The sequence below is a fragment of the Stegostoma tigrinum genome, chromosome 34 (genome assembly GCF_030684315.1).
Source record: "Stegostoma tigrinum isolate sSteTig4 chromosome 34, sSteTig4.hap1, whole genome shotgun sequence".
NCBI lineage: Eukaryota > Metazoa > Chordata > Chondrichthyes > Orectolobiformes > Stegostomatidae > Stegostoma > Stegostoma tigrinum.
The window spans coordinates 16,178,883-16,202,240 of record NC_081387.1 but is presented as its reverse complement, the minus strand read 5'-3'; the positions used below and the strand labels follow the sequence as shown (position 1 = coordinate 16,202,240).

General features: G+C 42.9%; 1 protein-coding gene across 1 annotated transcript in view; it reads right to left on the bottom strand.

Moving 5' to 3' along the window:
* Window positions 1-23,358, bottom strand: part of LOC132206235 (uncharacterized) — a 35,041-nt gene that overhangs the window by 1,227 nt on the left and 10,456 nt on the right. Inside the window, exon 3 of the mRNA XM_059639611.1 lies at window positions 22,536-23,080. Coding sequence (XP_059495594.1) covers window positions 22,536-23,080 — 545 coding nt within the window. The remainder of the gene's footprint in view (window positions 1-22,535; window positions 23,081-23,358) is intronic.

Here is a 23,358-nt window from a genome sequence, read left to right as displayed (position 1 = left end):
TGATGCCACCCGAAGGTTGCAGGAACAGCAACTCATATTTCGTTTGGGAATCCTGCAGCCCAATGGTATCAATGTGGATTTCACAAGTTTCAAAATCTCCCCTGCCCCCATAGCATCCCAAACCAGCCCAGCTCGTCCCCGCTTCCCTAACCTGTTCTTCCTCTTGCCTATCCCCTCCTCCCACCTCAAGCCGCATCTCGATTTCCTACCTACCAGCCTCATCCCGCTCCCTTGACCTGTCCGTCCTCTCCGGACTGACCTATCCCCTTCCTACCTCCCCATCTACACTCACCTCCACTGGCTCCAACCCCACCCCTTTAACTTGTCTGTCTCCACTCCACCTATCTTCTCCTCTACCTATTTTCAGTCCGCCTCCGTCTCTTTTCCTATTTATTTCAGAACCCCTCCCCCTTTTCTGACGAAGGGTCTAGGCCCGAAATGTCAGCTTTTGTGCTCGTAAGATGCTGCTTGGCATGCTGTGTTCATCCAGCTCCACAATTTGTTATCTCACCTCTCCCTCTCACTGTAATCAACAAATCCTAATACCAGCTTGATTTGTGACAGTCAGCATGGATTTGTGTGGGGTAGATCATGCCTCACAAACCTTACTGTATCCTTTGAAGCAGCGATCAAACACGTGGATGAAGGCAGAGCAGTAGATGTGGTATATATGGATTTGGGTAAGGTGTTTGATAAATTTCCACATTGTCTGTTCTGGGTCCTCTTCTATTTGTGATTTTTGTAATGATTTGGATGAAGGAGTTTGTGTTTTCCTGGGGTGGAGGTAGCTATTATGAGGGGGCATAGTTTTAAAATGATGGAAGTAGAGATAGGGGAGACATCAGAGGTAGGTTCTTTACTCTGAGAGTGGTAGCGACGTGGACTGCATTGCCAGAGAGGGGAGTGGAATCGGCCTCATTAGGGGCATTTAAACGTCTATTAGATAGGCATATGGACAATAGTTTAAGGTAGCCGTGGAGGTTAGATAGATCTTAGGTTTAGGTTGGCCAAAGAGCCTGTACTGTTCTATATTCTATACAAGTGTGACATGATGAACAGGAATTGCCAGAAATATGTTTCAGTTGGCTCATGAATTTGTTTCAAAGTATCTTTCGACTTGATGACTTTCTGTTTATCTATACATCAACTTTAGAAATAGCAGCTAGTGTTGGAGTGGTGGTGATGGAAGATTGTCAATCCTGCCCCATTTCTCTTTGTGGCTATGCATTGACTGTTGTATTACAAAATGTGAGGCCACCTTGCACTCATCCAAAATATGGTATTTGTTTGCAATGGTATCTCTTTAAATTGCCACAGAAATCTACTCTAGCCTTCTCACAATATTCTTTCAACCCATTCCCTTCATCCCTCTGTAACATGCTCATTTCATCCTAAATAGCAGCAAAATCCCCTTCCACTACTTCATTGCCAGCCACTGCACTTCTCCTACTTCTCAAAAGCTCCATCCCCATTCTTGCTGTAAACTCTTTCTCATGCTGTTCTCGTCCTGAGGCATTTTCCCAATCCAATCAGCCCATCTCATGCCTCTCTATCATTCCACCTCATCTCCCCTTCCGATGCCATTACACACACTTGTTCCATCCCTGAATTATGCATCCATCCTTTTCAGGCTACATACCACGCCTTGGCTGTATCCATCTCCCATGTAACTGTGCCATGCAGTCACTTTATTCGTGTTTCAACTGTCTAGTTTGTGTTTGACTTCACAAATGAACTGAATGAACAGAATTACAATAGGTATTGCCCTCTTTTTTGTTGCACCTGGCTCACGGGTTCCTCCAGTTTTCATGTTGCTTCCACCTCAACTTTATTTGGTGTTCTGTTCCTGACATGAAGGATGATCAGGTGTGTTGGAAGTAACCTGCTAGAAAACGCAGTTACAGGTAAGAAGCTGACCATTAAACCTACCATGCAAATAAAGAGAATTCCATATCTAGATGGAGCATGAGATTAGCAGCTGGTGCTGGAACTTGCAGATACAGTGATGTGAATTCTAACTCTTTTCCGGGGATAGCAGGCTGTTCTAATCAGCTTGTACAATCTCTGCTTTTTATTATCTAGGACATAAAGTACTGTGGCAGCATCTCATCTCCCTCACAACTGACTGTTTCCAATATATACTTTGGTATTTACATTCATCCTAAATGGACAGAGCTCTCAGTTGTCTCCTGCACTTGAATGACCCTGAAAGACTTTCTATACCAAAACAGTTGGAATTCACATCACTGTATCTGCAGGTCCCAGCACCAGCTGCTAATCTCATGCTCCATCCAGATATGGAAATCTCTCTACTTACACGGTAGGTTTAATGCTCAGCTTCTTAGCTGTAACTGTGTTTTCCAACAGGTAACCTCCAACACACCTGATTATCCCTCATGTCAGGAACAAAACACAAAACAAGGTCCGGTTGGCAATTCCCTACACCTACCAGTCTTGCCATTCACTCTCACTGGAACATACTCTCTCTGGACTCTCATTATCTCATTTTTGAATGCTTCCCATTTTCCAGCTGTCATTTTACCTGTGAATATCTGCCCCCAATCAATTTTTGAAAGCTCTTGCCTCACACTGTCAAAAATTGGCATTCCCTCAATTTAGAACTTTAACTTTTAGACCCAGTTTTCCATCACTATTTTAAAACTAATAGAATTATGGTCACTGGCCCTAAAGTACTCCTCCACTGACACCCCAGTTACCTACCTGCCTTATTTCCCAGGAATAGGTCAAGTTTTGCATGTTCTCTAGTAGGTACATCCACATACTGAATCAGAAAACTTTCTCATGTACACTTAACAAATTCCTCTCCACCCAAGTCCTTAACACTATGGGAGTCTTCGTCTACGTTTGGACAATTAAAATCCCCTACCATAACTATACTATTATTCTCACAGATAACCAAGAGCCCTTACAAATTTATTTCTCAATTTCTTGTTCTCTACTGGCGAGTCCAAAGTACAATCCCAAAAAGGTGATGATCCCTTTCTTATTTCTCAGTTCCACTCAAACAACTTCACTGGATGTATTCCCAGGAATATCCTCCCTAAGTACAGCAGTAATGTAATCCTTAAACAGGCCACTTCCCTTCCTCTCTTGCTCACCTTTCTATCCTTTCTATAGCATCTATACCCTGGAACATTAAGCCACCAGTCCTGTCCATCCCTGAGCTACGTCTCTGTAATTGTTATGACATCCCTTGCAGTGATAATTGCCTTGACTTATATCGCCCTGGGTACAGTTCAGAGCAAAAGCAAGTATTGCATGCTCTGTTTTTCAACTCCCTACAGTAGTCCGGTTCAGTGAATGACACCTAGGTCTGCTGAAATACAATTCACCACCTGTAACTGGTCTCTCTTGCCCCACAACATGTTCCGTGGCCACTTACCACTTAGTACCATTTCTCCCCTTCTGTTGCCTCCTGGTCTTTCTTTGGGCCTGACAGCACAACAAGGAGCAAAGGCAAAATTTCTCATATCATTGATCTTCATGCTCTCTCTGCTCTCGAGCTTACAAAGTTTTCTGACAAACAGACCTAACACTTGAATCTGGATAGTCTCTTCTGGATTCGTAAAGCACCCCTATTTCTGCTCTGAACAATTCAAACTGCACTCAAAATGTTAATTCTGTTTGTCTCTCTGCCGGAGCTGACAGACAAGCTGACTTTCTCCAGCATTGTTGGTGTTTGTTTCAGATTTACAGCATTTGCTGTATATTGCAGACAATTGATAGTTCAGGACCTTGACAATGCGGGGATATGTGCCTGCTCCTGTTTCTTCCCAGTCATTCATGGGATGTGGTTGTCACTGGTTGGGCCAGTATTTATTGCAAAGCCATAATTGCCCTTGGTATGTTGGGGTGAGCTATCATTTTTAGACTGCTGTACCAATGACAATTTAGGCTCAGTGGCAGTCAGGGTGGTTTCTGGTATAGGAGAGGCACTTGCAGGGTTTGGCGGTTCCTGTCCTCCCTTCTGTTTTTCTTCTAGATAGGAGATGGAACTGTTTGAAAGGAGCTGATGAAGGAGAATCGGAAGAACAGTGCACCTTCTACACAGTACACATTGCTTTTTCCGTTGATTGTGAAGAATGGGGAACAATTCACTGGCTCTGATTTGTCACAGTGAGAATATGTTACATCAGTGAAATGCATATTGTACTTCTGATTGTTTGATTGCAGTACGAAGCCTATGGTGCCAGCTCACAGGCCCTACGCATGCTTACCTCCCTCTGATTCATAAAAGTGATCACATACACCTCACTTTAAGTATTTGCATGTTGCTGTGGAGATACATATCTTAATTTGAATGGGCTATTCGAACTCCTGCTGTATTTGACGGATGGTGCTCATGGATTTCTGCAACTCGTATCTGACCAGTGGCAATTCATTTCACATTCTCCTGATCTGACTGGCTGCATTGAGACCATCTCTTCAAATGCTCAGCCTCCTGTATTTTCTGCATTGGTTCCAGCTCCACCTCAAATTTAAGTTCACCATTTCAGTATAATTTCATCACCCTCTGAGAATAAGGATATATGCAGCGATTTGGTGTCCACTCACGATACAACAGAGCTAAGAGAAACTGGTTTCTACTGTTGCATAACTTTCATTGTAAGAATAATTACAGACCCAACTAATTTCTCTGAATAATTGTTTATGCGACAAGATGGATCACAAAGCACAGTGAAACCTTCTCTGGATGGAATGCTGTAACTTGAAAGCATCTGGCTTTGAGAACAATCCTGATTCTGCACTTGCTGCTCACACTGTGCTTGCAGTGCTTCAGTGGTGATTGGAGATCTTTACATTTACTTTCAAGGTCCTGGAGTCATTGTTTCTGCCCCAACCCTACCCCGTGTTCTTAACTCCTTTCTTCCGACTCCTTCTACCCAGGGATGTTAAATTATGGTGTTGCTTTTATTTCCTTCATCACAGTCCTCGCTTGTTCATTTCATCTCAGGAAGCAATTTCTTGGAGAAAGAGTTGTGAGAGATAAGGATGATTAAACTGCAGTGAAAAGAATTACTCAGCTTTGAACAAAAAGACATCTAGTACTGAGCCGAGTAAGAACAGGAGGTGAGGGCCAAGTGGTTAGAAACCAGAACGACCTGGTCCAAAACTGCTAGCAGATACCCAGAGGGTGAAAAGGTTAAGCTTTGCACAATAAACATAGTTGAAGCGCATGCCTAGTGAGAGAATGCATATTAACTTTTACACCCATGCTTGCAAAGCATGGGCGTAACATGCAATGTATAAAGTGGGTGGGACAAGGGAAGTAACGGGAAGATTGTGCACCTTGGAGCTCAGATTGGACGGAGCCAAAAGGGGATGATCCAGCCGGAAAAATGATGTATAAAAAGGGGAGGCTCCCTGGCCTGTGTGTGCCTCAGGCAATGGGGGGCACCCGATTCTGCAGACTCGTAATAAAGCTTAGGTTACTTGTTTCCAAGACTTTGCCTCCACTGACTCTGTGATTGTGAGCACGTGAATCTATATCTCACGGAGTTATTACTGATCATTTCAGTCCCTGAACAGTTACTAAATTTAGAATTTTACAATATCATGGTGATTATCCAGTGTCCAGGTGTGAACAGAACGAACAGAAATTGCGAGAAATGTGTTTCCGTTGTCTCATGAGTTGCTTCAAAGTGCCTGTAGATTTGATGAATGTCTGTGCATTTACAATAGAAATAGCAGCTAGTGTTGGGGCATTGTTAATGAAAGATTGTTCATCCTGAGCCAATGCTTTCTGTAAGTATGCATTGATTACTATTGCCTGACCAAACGTGAGACCACCTTGCACTCATCCAAAATACTCACGGGTTGTTTTTGCAGTCGTACCTGTTTAATTTACCACACCAATTCTATTCTAACCTTTTTAATGATATTCTTTCACTCTATTTCCAACTCATTCCCTTCATCCCACTGAAAACATGCTCGTTTCATACTAAATCCCACCCCAACCCACTAATCTACCTTTCCCTAGATCGCTGTCAGCCACTGGACTTCTCCATCCTCCATCCTCACTTATGTCATAAACTCACTCGTATTCTGTTCTAGGCTTCAGCAGTTTCCCCAGTTCAGTCAAACCCCTTTTGGGCTGTCTCATGCTGATAGCCGTTCTGTCACCCCAAATCATCTTCCCCTCCGATGCCGTTACACACTGCCGCTTCATTCCTGAATTGTACGACCCTCCTTTTCAGGCCATGTACCACATCTTGGATGTATCCACCTCTAACGTAAATGCACCACACAGTCACATTATTCATGTTTCAGGTGTACAGTTTAAGTTTGAATTCATGCATTTTGAAGAGTATAAAAGAGGAATATTTTCCTTGAATTTTGGCTGATGACTATTTCACAAATGAGCTGAATGAACGAAATTACAATGATGTGCAATATATGGCAGTAAAGACTGCATTAGGTGCTTTTCTTTCCTTGGTTTGCTCCTTGCTGAGGGGCCTGATCCGTTGTGCCACCATGTACCACCTGGACCTGGTTCGGTGCTCTCTTCCTGAGATGAGCGGTTACCAAGTCTGCTGGACATTTCCTGCCAGAAAACACAGTTACCGGTGAAAGCTGAACATTAAACCTGCCATGCAAACACAGAGAGATTCCCATATCTGGCTACAGCATGAAGTTAGCAGCTGGTGCTGGAACTTGTGGATAAAGTGATGTGAATGCACAACTCCATCATGGGGTTAGCAGGCTGTGCAATAAATTGTACGATCTACGTGTTTCATTAAATTGGATATTAAAGCTCTATAGCAGCCGCTTGTCTAACTCTCAATGTGATCATCAGATCCTAATAGCCTTCCCATTGATTTTTTAACACTTATTACTTTGGTATTTTGCAGTCATGCTAAATGGATGGAGCTCTCAGTTATCTCCTGCAATTGAAGGACTCTCTGAGAGAATTTCTGTACAGTCTCCCTCTTTCTATCCCTCTGGTAACCACTGATTTTCAGCCATTGCTGGAGGGTGGAGGATAGCACATATTGGAAAGGGGGTAATGAAGGAGACTCGGACAAGCAGTGCACCTCCTCCAAGGTACACTCTGCTATCACTGTGATGGAGAGAAGGAATGTTGCCTGTGGAGAGTTGGGACCTGCTCACTGGCTCTGATTTGTCTGTGTGAGAGTTTATTATATCAGTCATATGCATACTGTACTTCTGATTGATTGAACTATGAAACCCTATGGTGGCCAGCTCACAAACCCAACACATGCTAACCTTCCTCTGATTCATAAAAAAACCAATCACATACATCGGCCTTTCAAAATTTCCCCTGTGTTTTGGAGATACCTGCCTCAAATTTCCAATTACCATTTTTCACTGTATTTTTCTGAATACATGTGACAACAAAAAAATCATTCAATTAAATTGGAAGAATGTTCAGGTATGTTCCTGTATTTGACTGATGGTCCTCACGGATTTCTGCAATTTTTGTCTGACTGATTATTTGTTTCATATTCTCCTTACCTGTCTGGCTGCATTTTGACAATCCCTGCAAAGCTGTACTTTAGGAAATTTTCAGCTTCCTATATTCTCTGCAATGACTGTAGCTACATTTCACACGTGAGTTCACTATTTTAAGGCATTCTGTGATATGATATATGAGACAGCCTGGGAATTGCTCATGGCACAAAACAGGCAGAGGAAACTTTTCTACTGTAGCATCATTTTCCTTGAAACAATACTTTCAGAACTAATTAACTTCTCTGATTGTTTTCTTATGTACAGTTTCACCTTCACTTTAACTACTATTTGTCCCCATTCTCCTGTGTATGGAATTCCCAATTTCACCAAATTCCCGTGCAACTCCATTACTGTGGTTAAAAAGGCAAGTCGGTAATTTGCCTTTGCCAGTAAAGGCCTTGACTGCAAGACCCAGGGAGGTTATGATGGAGCTGTAGGCATTTTTATTCAGGTCCCATCTGGAATGTTGTATACCGTTCTAGTCCACACACTATAAGAAGGATGTGATTCTTCTAAAAATGGTACGGAAGAGGTTCACCAGGATATTGCCTGGGTTGTAGCAATTAAGCTACAGAGAGATTTAATATGCTGGATTTCTTTCCCTTAGAACAAAGCTGGCTGAGGGCGTACCTGATTAAGGTGCACAAAGTTATGAGTGGTATAGATAGGGGGAAACATTTCCCCCTAGTAGAGGGATTAGTAACTAAGAGACATAAATTTAAGGTCAAGGGTATAAGGTTCAGGGGAGATTTAGGGAAGAACAGTCTCACCCAGAAAATACCAGGTGTCTGGAACTCAATACTTGAAAAGGTGGTAGAAGCAAGAAGCATCATAACATTAAGAAAGTACTTAGAAAATCTTTTGAAATCCACATCATACAAGGGCCAAGTGCTTGAAATAGGATGAAAGTAGATAGTTGCTTGATGACTGGCACTAACAAGATGGGCCAAAGGATTTCTTTCTGTGCTGTAAAATTCAACGACTCCATGACACTTGGGCTGATATCAATCGTTATTGATAATGTGATGGAGGAAATTCTTGACAGCTTCTCATATCTAACTTCCTTAAACAGAAGCAATCGATTTCCTGATGTTGAAATCAAAAACATTGAAAGAGGAACAAAAGCAAAGTTGCTGAACTCAGGGGAGAGTTCTGAGGAAGGGTCGCCGGACCCGAAGGGTCAACTCTGTTTTCTCCTCCACAGATGCTGCCAGACCTGCTGAGCTTTTCCAGCAACTTTGTGTTTGTTCCTCATTTACAGCATCTGCAGTTCTTGGTTTTTATTAACATTGTAAAAGCTTTCACCGCCACAACTTGTGATTTTCGAAAAATTCAAATTGATGCTCAGAAAGATCAAGGCACAGGAAGCCAGGTTCGATTCCAGCCTCAGGTGACTGGCTGTTACAACTAAGCTCTGGAAGTCTCTGATAGGGATTCCCTGATAGTTTGCAGGATGGAAGGGCACAGGGTAATGAGGCCAGCTCAAACGGCTGCAACAGCTGCATTACAGAGAGCCAAGGGGGTGCTGAGGCTGAGATGCCTCCTTTAAATGACACATTCAATGTCATAACTGAGAACCAGGACCTGCTTTTTAATCAGTCACTGAGCTATCATGAAAAGCACCCCTCCATGTTCGCCACTTCATATCTTGAAAGGAGTTGTGTAAGTGGAATGCACACATAATTGTCCACATAAAAAACATGACTTGGGTTTCCAATCTGTGAGTATCTGTCTCAACACTTCACTTCAAGACAAGTTCAAGTGAAAGTAATCAACACTTAGGTCCAAATTTCTAGGCTCCTAAACAGGGAGATCCTGCAAGATCAGCTCTGGTTTAGCACCTCTTTTCGTGATTACAACATGACAATCTCAAGGCAAAGACGATGTGATACCATGAAAATAAACAGAGGATGTTATATTGGGATTAAGTGAGCTTGTGGATCCATTCAGTTAATGGTGGGTGTGCCAGGGCTACCATATATTGAGGGTTACCATAAAATGAAAAGGACCTTTCTGCTTTAGCTCATACAGCTCACGTCAAGGGCCAAAATGAAAAATTCTATTTCTTAAACAAGTCAATGCTCAGAAAGATCAAGGGACTCAGTAGGGTAGCATAGTGATATGGTGGTTACCACTGCTGCCTTACATTGCGAGAAATCCAGGTTTGATTCCAACCTCGGCTGACTGCCTGTGTGGAATTTTCACATGTCCCTGTGTATTCGTGGGTCTCCTCTGAGTGTCCTGATTTCCTCCCACAGTCCAAAGATGTGCAGGTTTGGTGGATTGGCCATCATAAAATATAGATGTAGGGTGCTCTTCAGAGGGTTGGTGCGGACTTGATAGGAATACTGGTGGGATTCTTTGATTCAGTATGTAATTTCCGAGGACTGACAGAATGTGCTGGAGTGCAATTTTATCTTATTTTTGCTGGTTGACATGAGCAGCAATATTCCTAATTTCTCCACAATCATGATCATTCTACTAAGTGGTGGTTTGACTTTGCCAGGTTGCTCGGTCCAGAATTTGATGGAGGCTCAAGACTGAGCGGAAATTGTTCTGAGCATGTTCAGCTCGCACTTTCTTGGGCGCTTTCAGTTGCTTTGCCTGTAAATTTTTCCATCATTATCTGTGTTTCCTTTTTCTTACGTATATAAATATATTCAGTCTTGTAATGATATTTACCTTTGCTGCAAGTGTAGAAATAAAGACTATAGAAGACGAGTAGGCAGACCAAGAACACGAAAATTAAAATGCCACCAATGAGCTGTTAAGACATGTGGAGAGATTAAAAAAATGTATTTAATTGAAGGTCATCAAGAAATTTGTCATAAAGTGAACATAATCTTTAAAAGCAGAACAAAAGGAAACAACTAATTTAGACAATTGCAAAGCTTTATGCCAGAGAATTTCTTCTGAGTCTGCAATTTACGCCTACTGATGCTCAACAACCAAAGGGACCATCAGAATACAGTAGTGTTGTTCCCGATTAATTTTCCAGAATGAACCAAATATGCTCATCTTCTAATTAGGCTCATGCATGAAAAATATACACCACCATGATGGCTTTTCATTTTTTTATGGCAAAGGTGCTGCAATTATCATGTTTTAAGATTGTTATCATTTGGGACCATAGCTTTAAATTTGGGGTGAATGAAAGGGGGGATGCCATTTGTTTTGATGTTTGCCTGGCAGTAAGTCAATGCAGTTTGATTGTTAGGTGTTCAGGTTACTTAACTGAGCAGAAGGTGCAAGGTATGTAATTTTGGAGCAAATGGCAATACGTTCTGATTTTTCGTCAAGTCTCTCAAAGTATCAGAAAAACACTGACAGTACTGGATAGTTAATAGTTGGCTGTCCATTTACGTCCAAGGCACACTGGAATTATGAAGAACGTAACTAATCAGTATTTCTACCTAGATGCAAAGGGGATGTGTTTGACATTGCAATGGGACCAGAAGGCAGAGGAAGACATTTTTAGGTTGGGTTCCTGGCAATCCATACAAATCAATCAGTATCACAGACAAACAACAAAGATTCTGATGGACAGCAGAGAGAAAAGACTGCTTGGCTTTATGAGCTTTAGCAGTTGGATGCAGGATAGAAGTGATCTTTAATCAGAAAGATGAATCTTGCGGTCTTCTATGGATTGTTGGAGATTTGACCTGGCATGGCCTGGGATGAAGAAGAATCATCAGATTATTCTGCAGGGAATGGACTTAAGAAAATCTGAGGAAAATGCATGGAGGTGATCTGTCAAAGTTACATCTTGTGCTGATTGCTGGGCTACCTGCTATAACCAGTTTAATTCTGCAGAGACTGTTTTATGTGATAATGGTAAAAGGTGTATATTCTTCTCAAGCATATTTCACAAATTGTAAAATTAAAAGTCAGTAGTGCTTTTTGTCATTTGCTTTAGTTTCTAAAGTTCATTTTTTAACTTAAACTTATAGTTATGAGTTTCTCTAAAATACTGGTAGCCGCTCTGGAGATTGTAACACTTGGGTAAACAAAACAAACTTAAAGAGAATAAAGCTCTGAGTCCAGACAGATTGCATTGCTATATTTTTGAATATGTCTGGATTAAAGAGTGTATTAATGTTCATAATTCATAATGCTTCACCTCGCTGAGATAGTGCGCTTGAAATAAAACCCCACTATTCTCAGAGTCATCACAAATTTGAAGGTTTAATAAATGACGGCAAAATTTCCCGTTTGAGCTGTGTTTTAGACCCAAGTTGACAGAAAGCATGGATAAGATTTCTGGGCTTAACAAGAGTATCTATTTATTACAAGTAAAATAGATTCTTCTTACATTTAAAAGATTATGAACTATTTACACCTAGCTCTATGGTTAAACTCAACCACCTTGTAAAACCTCCAAAATACACAGAGACACACACACAGATATAAAAAAGTGGGCACAAAAACAAAGTTGTTGGAAAAGCTGAACAGGTCTGGCAGCATCTGTGGAGGAGAAAAAGGAGTTATTGTTTCGGGTCACCCTTCCTCAGAACTGATGGTGGCTGAGAACACATCAGTTTATATACAGAAAATAGGGAGGTGGGTGGGGTAGGGAGTAAATAATAGGATAGAGCCCAAAGAGAGAGAAAGACAGATGGACAGATGAAGGAGTTGCTAACGATCAGGCTGGGAGGGTGAATAGTTGTTAATGGGGACCATTAGTGACTAACAACGGGGACTGTGTAGTGGCAGGCTATGTGGTAACAAGGCCTGGTATGTGGGGTGGGAGGCTGGGACATGGGGGAGTTTAGACCCTAAAATTATTCAACTCAATATTGAGTGCGGAGGGCTGTAGGGTCTCCAAGCGGAAAATGAGGTGTTGTTCCTCCAGTTTGTGCTGGGCTTCACTGCAGCAAGCCGGAGACAGAGATGTTGGCCAGGAAGCAGGGTGGTGCGTTACAGTGGCAGGCAACAGGTAGTTCAGGGTCTTTTTTGTGAGCAGAGCCTTCCAGCCTGATCGTTAGCAACTCCTTTGTCTGTCCAACTGTCTTTCTCTCTCCTTGGGCTCTATCCTATCATTTACTCCCTACCACACCCACCTCCCTATTTTCTGTATATAAACTGATGTTTTCCCAGCCACCATCAGTTCTGAGGAAAGGGTCACTGGACCCGAATCGATAACTCCTTTTTCTCCTCCGCAGATGCTGCCAGACCTGTTCAGCTTTTCCAGCAACTTTGTTTTTATTCCTGATTTACAGCATCTGCAATAGTGATAATGGGAACTGCCAATGCTGGAGAATCCAAGATAACAAAGTGTGAGGCTGGATGAACACAGCAGGCCAAGCAGCATCTCAGGAGCACAAACGCTGACGTTTCGGGCCTAGACCCTTCATCAGAGAGGGGGATGGGGAGAGGGAACTGGAATAAATAGGGAGAGAGGGGGAGGCGGACCAAAGATGGAGAGTAAAGAGGAGAAAAGAGGTGGAGAGGAGAGTATAAGTGGGGTGGTAGGGAGGGGATACGTCAGACCAGGGAAGACGGACAGGTCAAGGAGGCGGGATGGGGTTAGTAGGTAGGAAATGGAGGTGCGGCCTGAGGTGGGAGGAAGGGATGGGTGAGAGGAAGAACAGTTTAGGGAGGTGGAGACAGGCTGGGCTGGTTTTGCGATGCAGTGGGGGGAGGGGATGAGCTGGACTGATTTTGCGATGCAGTGGGGGGAGGGGATGAGCTGGGCTGGTTTTGGGATGCAGTGGGGGGAGGGGACGAACTGGGCTGGTTTTGGAATGCAGTGGGGGAATGGGAGATTTTGAAGCTTGTGAAGTCCACATTGATACCATTGGACTGCAGGGTTCCCTCTTTTCGATTCCTCCCACTTCCTACAGACAAAGGGGGTGGCCATGTGTACCCGCATGGGCCGATGCTATGCCTGCCTCTGTAGGTTACGTGGAACAGTCCCTTTTCTGCACCTACACAGGGCCCAAACCCCACCTCTTCCTCCATTACATTGATGACTGTATCGGCGCTGCCTCTTGCTCCCCAGAAGAGCTCGAACAGTTCATCCACTTCACCAACACCTTCCACCCCAACCTCAAGTTCACCTGGGCCATCTCCAACATATCCCTCACCTTCCTGGACCTCTCTGTCTCAATCTCAGGTAACCAGCTAGAAACCGATGTCCATTTCAAGCCCACCGACTCCCACAGCTACCTAGAATACCCCCTCCCACCCACCCTCCTGCAAAAATTCCATCCCCCATTCCCAAATCCTCTGCCTCCGCCACATTTGCTCCCAGGATGAGGCATTCCACTACCGCACATCCCAGATGTCCACGTTCTTCAAGGACCGCAACTTTCCCCCCGCAGTGGTCGAGAACGCCCTGACCACATCTCCCACACTTCCCGCAACACATCCCTCACACCCCGCCCCCGCCACAACTGCCCCAAGAGGACCCCCCTCGTTCTCACATACCACCCCACCAACTTCCGGATACAACACATCATCCTCCGATACTTCTGCCATCTACAATCCGACCCCCCCAACCCAAGACACTTTTCCATCCTCAGCCTTGTCTGCCTTCCAGAGACAACGCTCTCTGCGCGACTCTTTGTCCGCTCCACACTCCCCTCCAAACCCACCACACCCGGCACCTTCCCCTGCAACCACAGGACGTGCTACACTTGCCCCCACAGCTCCTCCCGCACTCCCATCCCAGGCCCCAGGATGACTTTCCACTTTAAGCAGATGTTCACCTGCACATCTGCCAATGTGGTGCACTGTATCCATTGCACCCGGTGTGGCTTCCTCTACATTGGGGAAACCAAGCGGAGGCTTGGGGACCCCTCTCTGATGAAGGGTCTAGGCCCAAATCATCAGCTTTTATGCTCCTGAGATGCTGCTTGGCCTGCTGTGTTCATCCAGCTCCACACTTTGTTATCTTGGAGGCTTGGGGACCGCTTTGCAGAACACCTCCGCTTGGTTCACAATAAACAACTGCATCTCCCAGTCGCGAACCATTTTAACTCTCCCTCCCATTCCTTAGATGACATGTCCATCCTGGGCCTCCTGCAGTGCCACAATGATGCCACCCAAAGGTTGCAGGAACAGCAACTCATATTCCGCTTGGGAACCCTGCAGCCCAATGGTATCAATGTGGACTTCACTAGCTTCAAAATCTCCCCTCCCCCCACTGCATCCCAAAACCAGCCCAGCCTGTCTCTGCCTCCCTAACCTGTTCTTCCTCTCACCCATCCCTTCCTCCCACCTCAAGCCGCACCTCCATTTCCTACCTACTAACCTCATCCCGCCTCCTTGACCTGTCCATCTTCCCTGGACTGACCAATCCCCTCCCTACCTCCCCACCTATACTCTACTCTCCACCTATCTTCTTTTCTCTCCATCTTCGGTCCGCCTCCCCCTCTCTCCCTATTTATTCCAGAACCCTCTCCCCATCCCCCTCTCTGATGAAGGGTCTAGGCCCGAAATGTCAGTTCTTGTGCTCCTGAGATGCTGCTTGGCCTGCTGTGTTCATTCAGCTTCACACTTTGTTATCTTACAGCATCTGCAGTTCTTTTGGTTCTTTTATTAAAAACAGCGGGTACTATGGGCAGAGAAAAAAGACTAGGAAGGCATTTCAATGGTCCCTGTCCACAGGGTTCACTGTGATAATCTTTTGGGCTGGTTGTGTTCTGCTGTTTTTCAGTCTTTCTTCTCCAGGTACTTTTGCTTGCTTGTAGGAAGCACAGACTATTGGATCATTCTCATAAGTCTCTAAAAGTCACAGTTCATAATGACTATTGAGGGTAAATAAACTTGCTTTCTTCAGGCTCGAGGACTTTTGTACTGTAGAAAGAAAGGACAGCACTGACTTTTGCAGAGGTCCAATTGCTTCTGACCAAACTTTGGTACATCGGAGCCAATCACATCATTTTTCGGCAGGCAGAAGGCCTTTGTCATTGGTCTGGGGAATGGTGACCAGTTGTCAACCAGCTACTTGTTGCTGGCTGACACACCTCCTTGGCTCCAGCTCACCTACAACTAAATCTCCCCCACTGCTTGAACAAATAAAAACAGTGTAAACAGCGACTGAAATGAGTGCCAGGCAACTTGCTTTTAAAAATTGCAGCAGTCCTTCGACAATCCTTCATTTTGAAACCATCCTGCTACCGCTTCAGTTCAAATCAAAAATGCAAAAAAAAAAATTAATGGTTTTACCTGCCTCCACCCTTATCAGGTGCAACATCATTTCAGAAAAGTGCTTCATCACAAAAAATATGATTCACAAACAGCACACAAGACTTATATCAATTCATCCTTCCTCGGTGTTACTATATATTACAACATCAACAAATAAATTATGAACCACAGCTATGATTTGGTTTATAAACCTGTGGATTGTAGCTAGGTCATTCTTTAACCCAAATCGCACCTAATGTAACAAAAGCAGAAATTTTTTTAGCCCCTGATGTTAATGGTACTTGGGTATCCATTTAACAGACAAATCTCAGAAAGGAATGAAGCCCTGCTAACCCTATCAATGCAGCCGTCCGCCGTAAAACTAGGCATGAATCTGCCCTTGTGGCCACATTCATCTTTCTATAACCTACTCAAAGTCGTGCTAATTCAGCTGATTGAGGAACAGCATTACAGGTCAACTCCACCTGCTTTGATTACATTGAATCAGACGGTTTTGCGGCATGTATTGAATCTCTCTTTCTATGTGAGCTCGTTTCTCCAGGCTCAACCAGTAAGGATTCAGCAGTCCTGAATTTCTTATGTACTCATCTTGTACTATGCTAGCTAGGCATCCAGGTCTATCTCAACAGATTATCTTATGTTTTCACACTAATCTTACAAGCTCCTCCTTTATCTTTTTTCTAAATATGGGAATATCAAGCCTAAGTGTCCCAAGGAACCAACTAGGGAACCGGGTATTGTGCAAAGAGAAAGGAATAATTGGCAATTTAGCTGTGCAGGGCCCCTTGGGGAACAGCGACCATAATATGATAGAATTCTTTACTGCTGCGGAGAGTGACATTGTAGATTCTGAGGCTGAGGCCCTGAATCTAGATGGTGGAAACTATGATTATACGAACATGAGCCGGCTATGATAAATTGGGGAATATTACTCAGATGGATGATCAAGGTTAGGCAACAGCAAACACTTAAAGTGTGCTTGGAGGAACAGCAGTAATTGTTCATTCCTTCTGGCATTTAATTAAAATGAGAAAGGTGGCCCAGCCATGGCTAACAAGGGTAATGTAATTAGTATTTGATCCAATGAAGGATTGTAACATTAGACAAAAAGAGTAACAGACCTAAGGACTGGGAACCATTTAAATTTCAGCAAAAGAGAACAAAGGGATTGATTGAGAGGTGTAAAATAGAATTGAAGAGAAAATGTGCGGGGAACATTCAGACTGATTGTAAAAGTTTCTGAAGGCATGCAAAGAGAGAAAATAAGCCATTAATGAACAGAAGTATACATCCCTTACAAGCAGAAACAGAAGAAGTTCTATTGGGAAACAAATGCACAGCACACCAATTAAGTACATATTTTTGTTCTGACTTCACAAAAGAAGATACAAACAACATTGCAAAACAGTTGAGGAGCACAAAGTGTAGTGAGGTAGAGTAACTGTTTGAAGTCACTATTAATAGGAAAATGGTGTTGGAGAAATTAAGGGAAGAAAGATTGATGAATTGCCAAGGTCCAATAATCTATGTCCCAGAGTATTTAAGGAAGTGAACCTAGAAGATTGGATGCAGTGGTGGACATCTTTTAATGGACATACTCATCATGCTGCCTTACATCAAAAACACATGTGAACTGACCACAAGGCTTCTATGACCACTGGGCATCAGAGTAGCACACAAACCCACATCAACCCTATGCCAACTGCTCACCTGAACCAAAGACCCATGACCCATGAAACAGGTCCAGTGTCATATACAACATTCCCTGCAGCGACTGGGACAAACATTACATTGGACAAGCAGGAAGGAAATTAACCACAAGGGTACACGATCATCAACTGACAACAAAAAGACATGACCAATACTCACTCATTCCTATCCACGTGGATATGGAAAACCATTAATTTGACTGGGACGACACCAGGACCCTGGGACAGGCAAAGCAGGGACAGGCATGGGAATTCCCAGAAGCCTGGTTCTCTACTAAGAAATCCATCAATAAACACATAGAGCTAGACCCCGTATACACTCCATTGCAAAGGAAAACTGGAAGCGAGGTAGTCCAGCTCAATCGATACCAGAGTTAAAATAACAGGTGGGGAAGCACTCCACCACTTCATCGGAGGCTGCGCTGATGATGTTATCAACAGGGTAATGAAATGTCAGCTCAGCAAGCCAACCGACCACAAGGTCTGTAGACACAGGAGCAGTTTCTATGGATTAGAGGTGAGCTAACTTAACTCCATTATTTAACAAAAACAGAATTAGAGAGAAAACAGGCAATTACAGACCAGTTAGTGAGGTACAGGTAGAAGGAAAAATGTGCGACTCCATAATAAAAGATTCAATAACATCGAACTTGGAAAACAGTGACAGGATTGGACAGAGTCAGCGTGGATGTATAGAAAGGAAATCATGCTTGACAAATCAATTGGAATTTTTTGAGGATGTAACTAGTAGAGTTGATAAGGGGGTATCAATTGGTGCAGTTTACTTGAATTCTCGGAAGGTTTTTGATAAAATCCGACGTAAGAGATTAGCATATAAGATTAACATATCCGGGTTAGGGTTAGTGTATTCACATGGATACGGAACTGGCTGGGAGGCAGGAAACAAAGAATAGGAATGAACAGGTCTTTTCCAAGTGGCAGGCAGTATCGAATAGCTATCACAGGGATTGTCCTTGGAGCCCAGCTTTTCACAAAATATATTAATGATTTATATATGGCAACGAAATGTAATATGTCTAAACTTGCAGGTACTAGAAGCTGAGTGGAAAGGGGAGCTGTGAGGAGGTTGCAGAGATGCTTCAGCGTGATTTAGACTATTTGAACGAGTGAGCATTTGCATGACAGGTCAAGTATAATGTGAATCACTATGAAATTATCCACTTTGGTAACGAAACTATGAAGGCAAATTATTATCTAAATGGTGATAGATTGAGAAAGGTGGAAGTCAATGGTCTATGGTCACCAGTTACTGTCACTTCAAAAGTCACATACCTCTGAACATTTAGTTCCTAGCTTTAATCTTCTTATAAAAATGTTTTCATGAGTAGCTGTAAGATCATACCCATTATCCTATATTTTGGTCATTATTTATTCTGTTCCAAATACCATGCACATTCAGGCAGGAAGCCATTAATTTTGCTTTTAACCTTTTTGTTTTCTCATTTTGACTTTAAGTGCTTCTGTGTTGCACATTTGTACAATCTGTTCCTTCCTTTCTCATTCTGAGTGTCATCATCCAAACAGATGTTCCATAATCCTACCATATCCTTTGGGTTTGTCAGTTTGTATTTTCACTCCTCCAAACCCTCCTGTTTTGATTAGTTTGAAGCCCTCTCTATGGCCCTTGCAATTCGATTTTCCAGGACACTGGTCCCAGCACATTTCATGTGAAGCCTGTCCCATTAGAACAATTCCCTTCTACTCTAGTACTGGTGCTAATGCCCCATAAGCTGAAATGATTTCTCTCGCACCAATCAATGTACACGCATTTAACTCTTTGACTTTATTCACCCTATGCTAGTTTGTCCATCGTTCAGATACCAATCCAGAGATAATTACCTTAGAGATTTGGCTTTTAAATTAGCTCTTAATTGTTTAAAGTCTGCCAGCAGAATCTCATTTCTAGCCCTATTGCTATCATTGGTACCAATGTGGATGACAACAATTGTACTCCTGCCCTCCTACTCCAAGTTTCTCCCCATTGGGGATGTCCTAACCCTGACACCAGATCAGCAATACATTATCACAGTTGCAAACAACAATATCTATTCGCCAAAGTACATTGTGCCCTATCAGAACTGCAATCCTATCTCCTCTTTCCACTTGAATGACTGCTTCTACCATGATCAGTTTGCTCATCCTACAGTTCCCACTGTCATCTACACAGCTTACAAGTGACAAGCTGATAAATAACGGAATTCCTATGCAGAGCAAATCTCAAAGAACATCTGGAATTTATAAATATCTTAAGTAAATGATAAACTGCACAAATTTCTGACAATATGAAGGCTGGTTCAGACACACAATGGGTGAATTGTTGTTTAGCTAGTGGGTTGCAATCTGGTGGAATCTAACTGTAGTCATTCAGAGTAGTTGAAAGTGAGAAGTGATGTTTCACAAGGATCATTGCTAGAAACATTGCTGTCCGCAACTCCTTTTAGAAATTTGGATTTTGGAAGAAGAGAAAATACTCTTTTTTTTGAGTTTTAAACACGTAGAATGATTATAAGAGAGCTTGCAAAGAGGCATTATGTTTCAGTGCCAGTCTACTGTATCTAGGTACATGTGACAATAATAAATTTGCATATAACATCAAAATTGCAGTGAGATTGTCAATATTGAGCAGGACCACAATAACTAGCAGGAGGCCATGAATAAATATGCAAATTGTCAAATAATTTGAAAATGGCGTTCAAAACAGATAAATGTGAGATCACGCATTTTGGAAGGTAGGAAAAAAATGCAGTTCATTTCTCAAATGTACAAGTCTATATGCAGCATCAGAACACAAATACTTCAACTCAATGAAATATATATGATAATGAAAGGCAGAACACTGTAGTCACTGCAAATTCAGTTCTGAAAATATCTGGCACATCTGCCAGCCCCAGAGGAGAAAGAGACAAGTTAACACTTCAGGCCAAGCAGCATCTCAGGACTACAAAAGCTGACGTTTCCGGCCGACCTGAAACGTCAGCTTTTGTGCTCCTGAGATGCTGCTTGGCCTGCTGTGTTCATCCAGCTCCACACTTTGTTATCTTGGATTCTCCAGCATCTGCAGTTCCCATTATCACAGTAACACTTCAGGTCAGGTATTAAAGATTTGTTGTTCTGAAACTGTGATCGATGCTTTGTTCCTCCACCCCATTTACATCACAGCTTCTTGTCACAATCCCCAAGATATCCCAATCCAATCAATATCTTTTGAAATTAGTCATGTTTTAGGCAAACTTCCATATTCATAAAGCTATGTTACAAATCGATTTAACTCCCTCATTACCCACTCAAACATTATGAAGACTCACTGTCTGAGCACAATTTAAATCTCATAGTTCAAAGCTGTACAATTTTTCATCTTAACTATTATCGATCTCCGAAATGAACAGACAAATTGTTCTAAAGAAGATCATACCAGGCTCCAAACATTAATTCAGTTTCTCTCTCCACAGATGCTGCCAGGCCTGTTGAGTTTCTCAAGCATTCTGTGTGTTTGTTTCAGATTCTCAGCATTTGCAGTATTTTGCATTTAATTGTGTGTTTAGCTGTGTTTTTGGAATTATCAATTAGCTATTTACCAAAAAAAACATAACCCCAAGAAAGCAGAAGTTACTCATATATCCAATGGGACTACATGGAAAGTTTAAGGGGCAATATATCCAGAATTGCTCAATCTATGCTGTAGAATCATTAAAAGAGAAGCTCACAAAAGATGTGAGAGGCAATTTCATACACAGAGGGTGGTTTGTGTGTGGAATGAACTTTCTGAGGAAGTAGTCAATGCATGTACAATTACATTTAAAAGACATTTGGATAGATACATGAATTGAAAGTTTTGGAGAGATATGGGCCAGGATCAGGTGGTGGGATTAGTTTAATTTGTGATTACCACTTATTAGGGCCTTGTACGGTGCAGAACTGCGAGAGATCACAGGCTCAAGTCCTAGATGAGCCCTTATTTATAGGGCAGCAGAGCGGCTCAGTTTTTCAGTACTGTTGCCTCACAATGCCAGGGACCTGGGATCAATCCACGCTTGGGCAACTGCTTGTGAAGGGTCTGCATGTTCTCCCCATGTCTGAGTGGGTTTCTGCCAGGTGCTCCAGTTTCCTGCCATAATCCAAAGATGTGCAGGTTAGGTGGAGTGGCCATGCTAAATTGTCCATAGTGTTCAGGGATATATTTATTAGGTATGTTAGCCATGGGAAATATAGGTTTACAGGCAAAGGTAGGGAGATGGATCTGGGTGGGATACTCTTTGGAGGATCAATGTGGACTTGATGGGCCAAATGACCTGCTTCCATACTGAAGAGATTCTGTGATTATGTTCAGGTTGGACCGAGGCGTCTGTTTCTGTCCTATGTGACTGTATGTATCAAACTCTGAAATGCTCTGAAGTTTCTTGACAAAGTAACAGTGTTACGAAGGAAAGGAGTTTAAAACAACAAATGATCTTAGAATAAGTATTTATTATTAATCTTAGGCCAGAATGCTGGGGCTATAGCCAGCAGAAAAGAAATAAAGTTCGGTGTTTGGGCTTTTGAAAGAAGGAACTCAATCACACATAGTATGGTCAATGAAGAAAGTCAGCAGCATAGTAATACGGAGAGTTCCAGGTAAGGTGACATTTTAATTACTTCAAATCCAGCAAAATATTAAAATACAGAAAAATCTCTCTCCTTTCAAAATGAGTTGCACTCGGGTCTCGCCCAAGACACAACATTTTTATTAAGTTCTTACTGTTTCACAATATTTGTAAAGCTGGTGCAGATGATGGGGATAACAAAGTGTGGAGCTGGATGAACACACAGCAGGCCGAGCAGCATTTTAGGAGCACAAAAGCTGACGTTTTGGGCCTAGGCCCTTCATCAGTAAAAATGTGTTCTTGTTTCTGATGAAGGGTCTAGGCCCGAAACGTCAGCTTTTGTGCTCTGAGATGCTGCTTGGCCTGCTGCATTCATCCAGCTCCACACTTTATTATCTTGGATTCTCCAGCATCTGCAGTTCCCATTATTCCTGTTGCCCTGATGCTGCCTAACCTGCTGTGTTCCTTCAGCTCCACACCATGTTGACTCTGACTCTAGCATCTTCAGTCTTGGTATCCCCCCAAAACAACAGGCGTCACTCGCCCATCATCACCAATGTCTGAAGTTTTTACTCACCCGCGACAAATCACAATGATGTCGTTGCCCAGTTAAGAAACTGCCGAGGCCGCGATCGCACTGGAACTTGGCACACGTCGTATTGCCCACTTCTGTAATATCGATCTTAGCACATGCATAGTAATCGCCATCCAAAAGCAATATGCTAATCCATAATATTGGGGGAATTAAAATTTTCCACAGCAAAAGCAAACTCTTGCATACAAGAAAACAGCACTGACGCTCAAATATCGAAGTCTCTTGGTGTGCCCCTGTGTTTCCTGAGCCTCTTTCGCAACAGAAACGGAACTGATATAATTCAAATTGCAGCAGTAGACTGATCAAAAGCAATATTACTGCAGGGAATCCAAAGAATAGACCAGTGTATGTATGATTTGAATCCAGGGAAGTACACGGACACGGCATCTGCCTTTCCAGGAGTTCCTCCAATCCAGAAAGCACTAGGAACAGTACTGTCCCAAAGAGAGTGCGTGCGCCCAAGCCATTGCTGAGTAATAACTCCTTTAGGAGCACTATTATATTGTCATTCATTACTATTTCACCGGCTATTGGAACACAACGACACAGGTATTCGCAACAACCAAGATTTACTGTAAATCACTGGGGTGTGTATAGCCTGATCCGGGAAACTCCACCCAGGGAAGTCTTGACGGTTTATAAACGCTTTGAAGTTTCTGCAGCCCAGTCGTTTCTGCCCTAATTTGGAAGTGACCTATTTATTGTAAAATCAGAAAAGAAGAAGCATCGCCGACTGCGTACTGCGTGGGCACATTTCTGTTTTAATCTACATTCACAGCACTGGCACACATGCCCATCAAAGAGT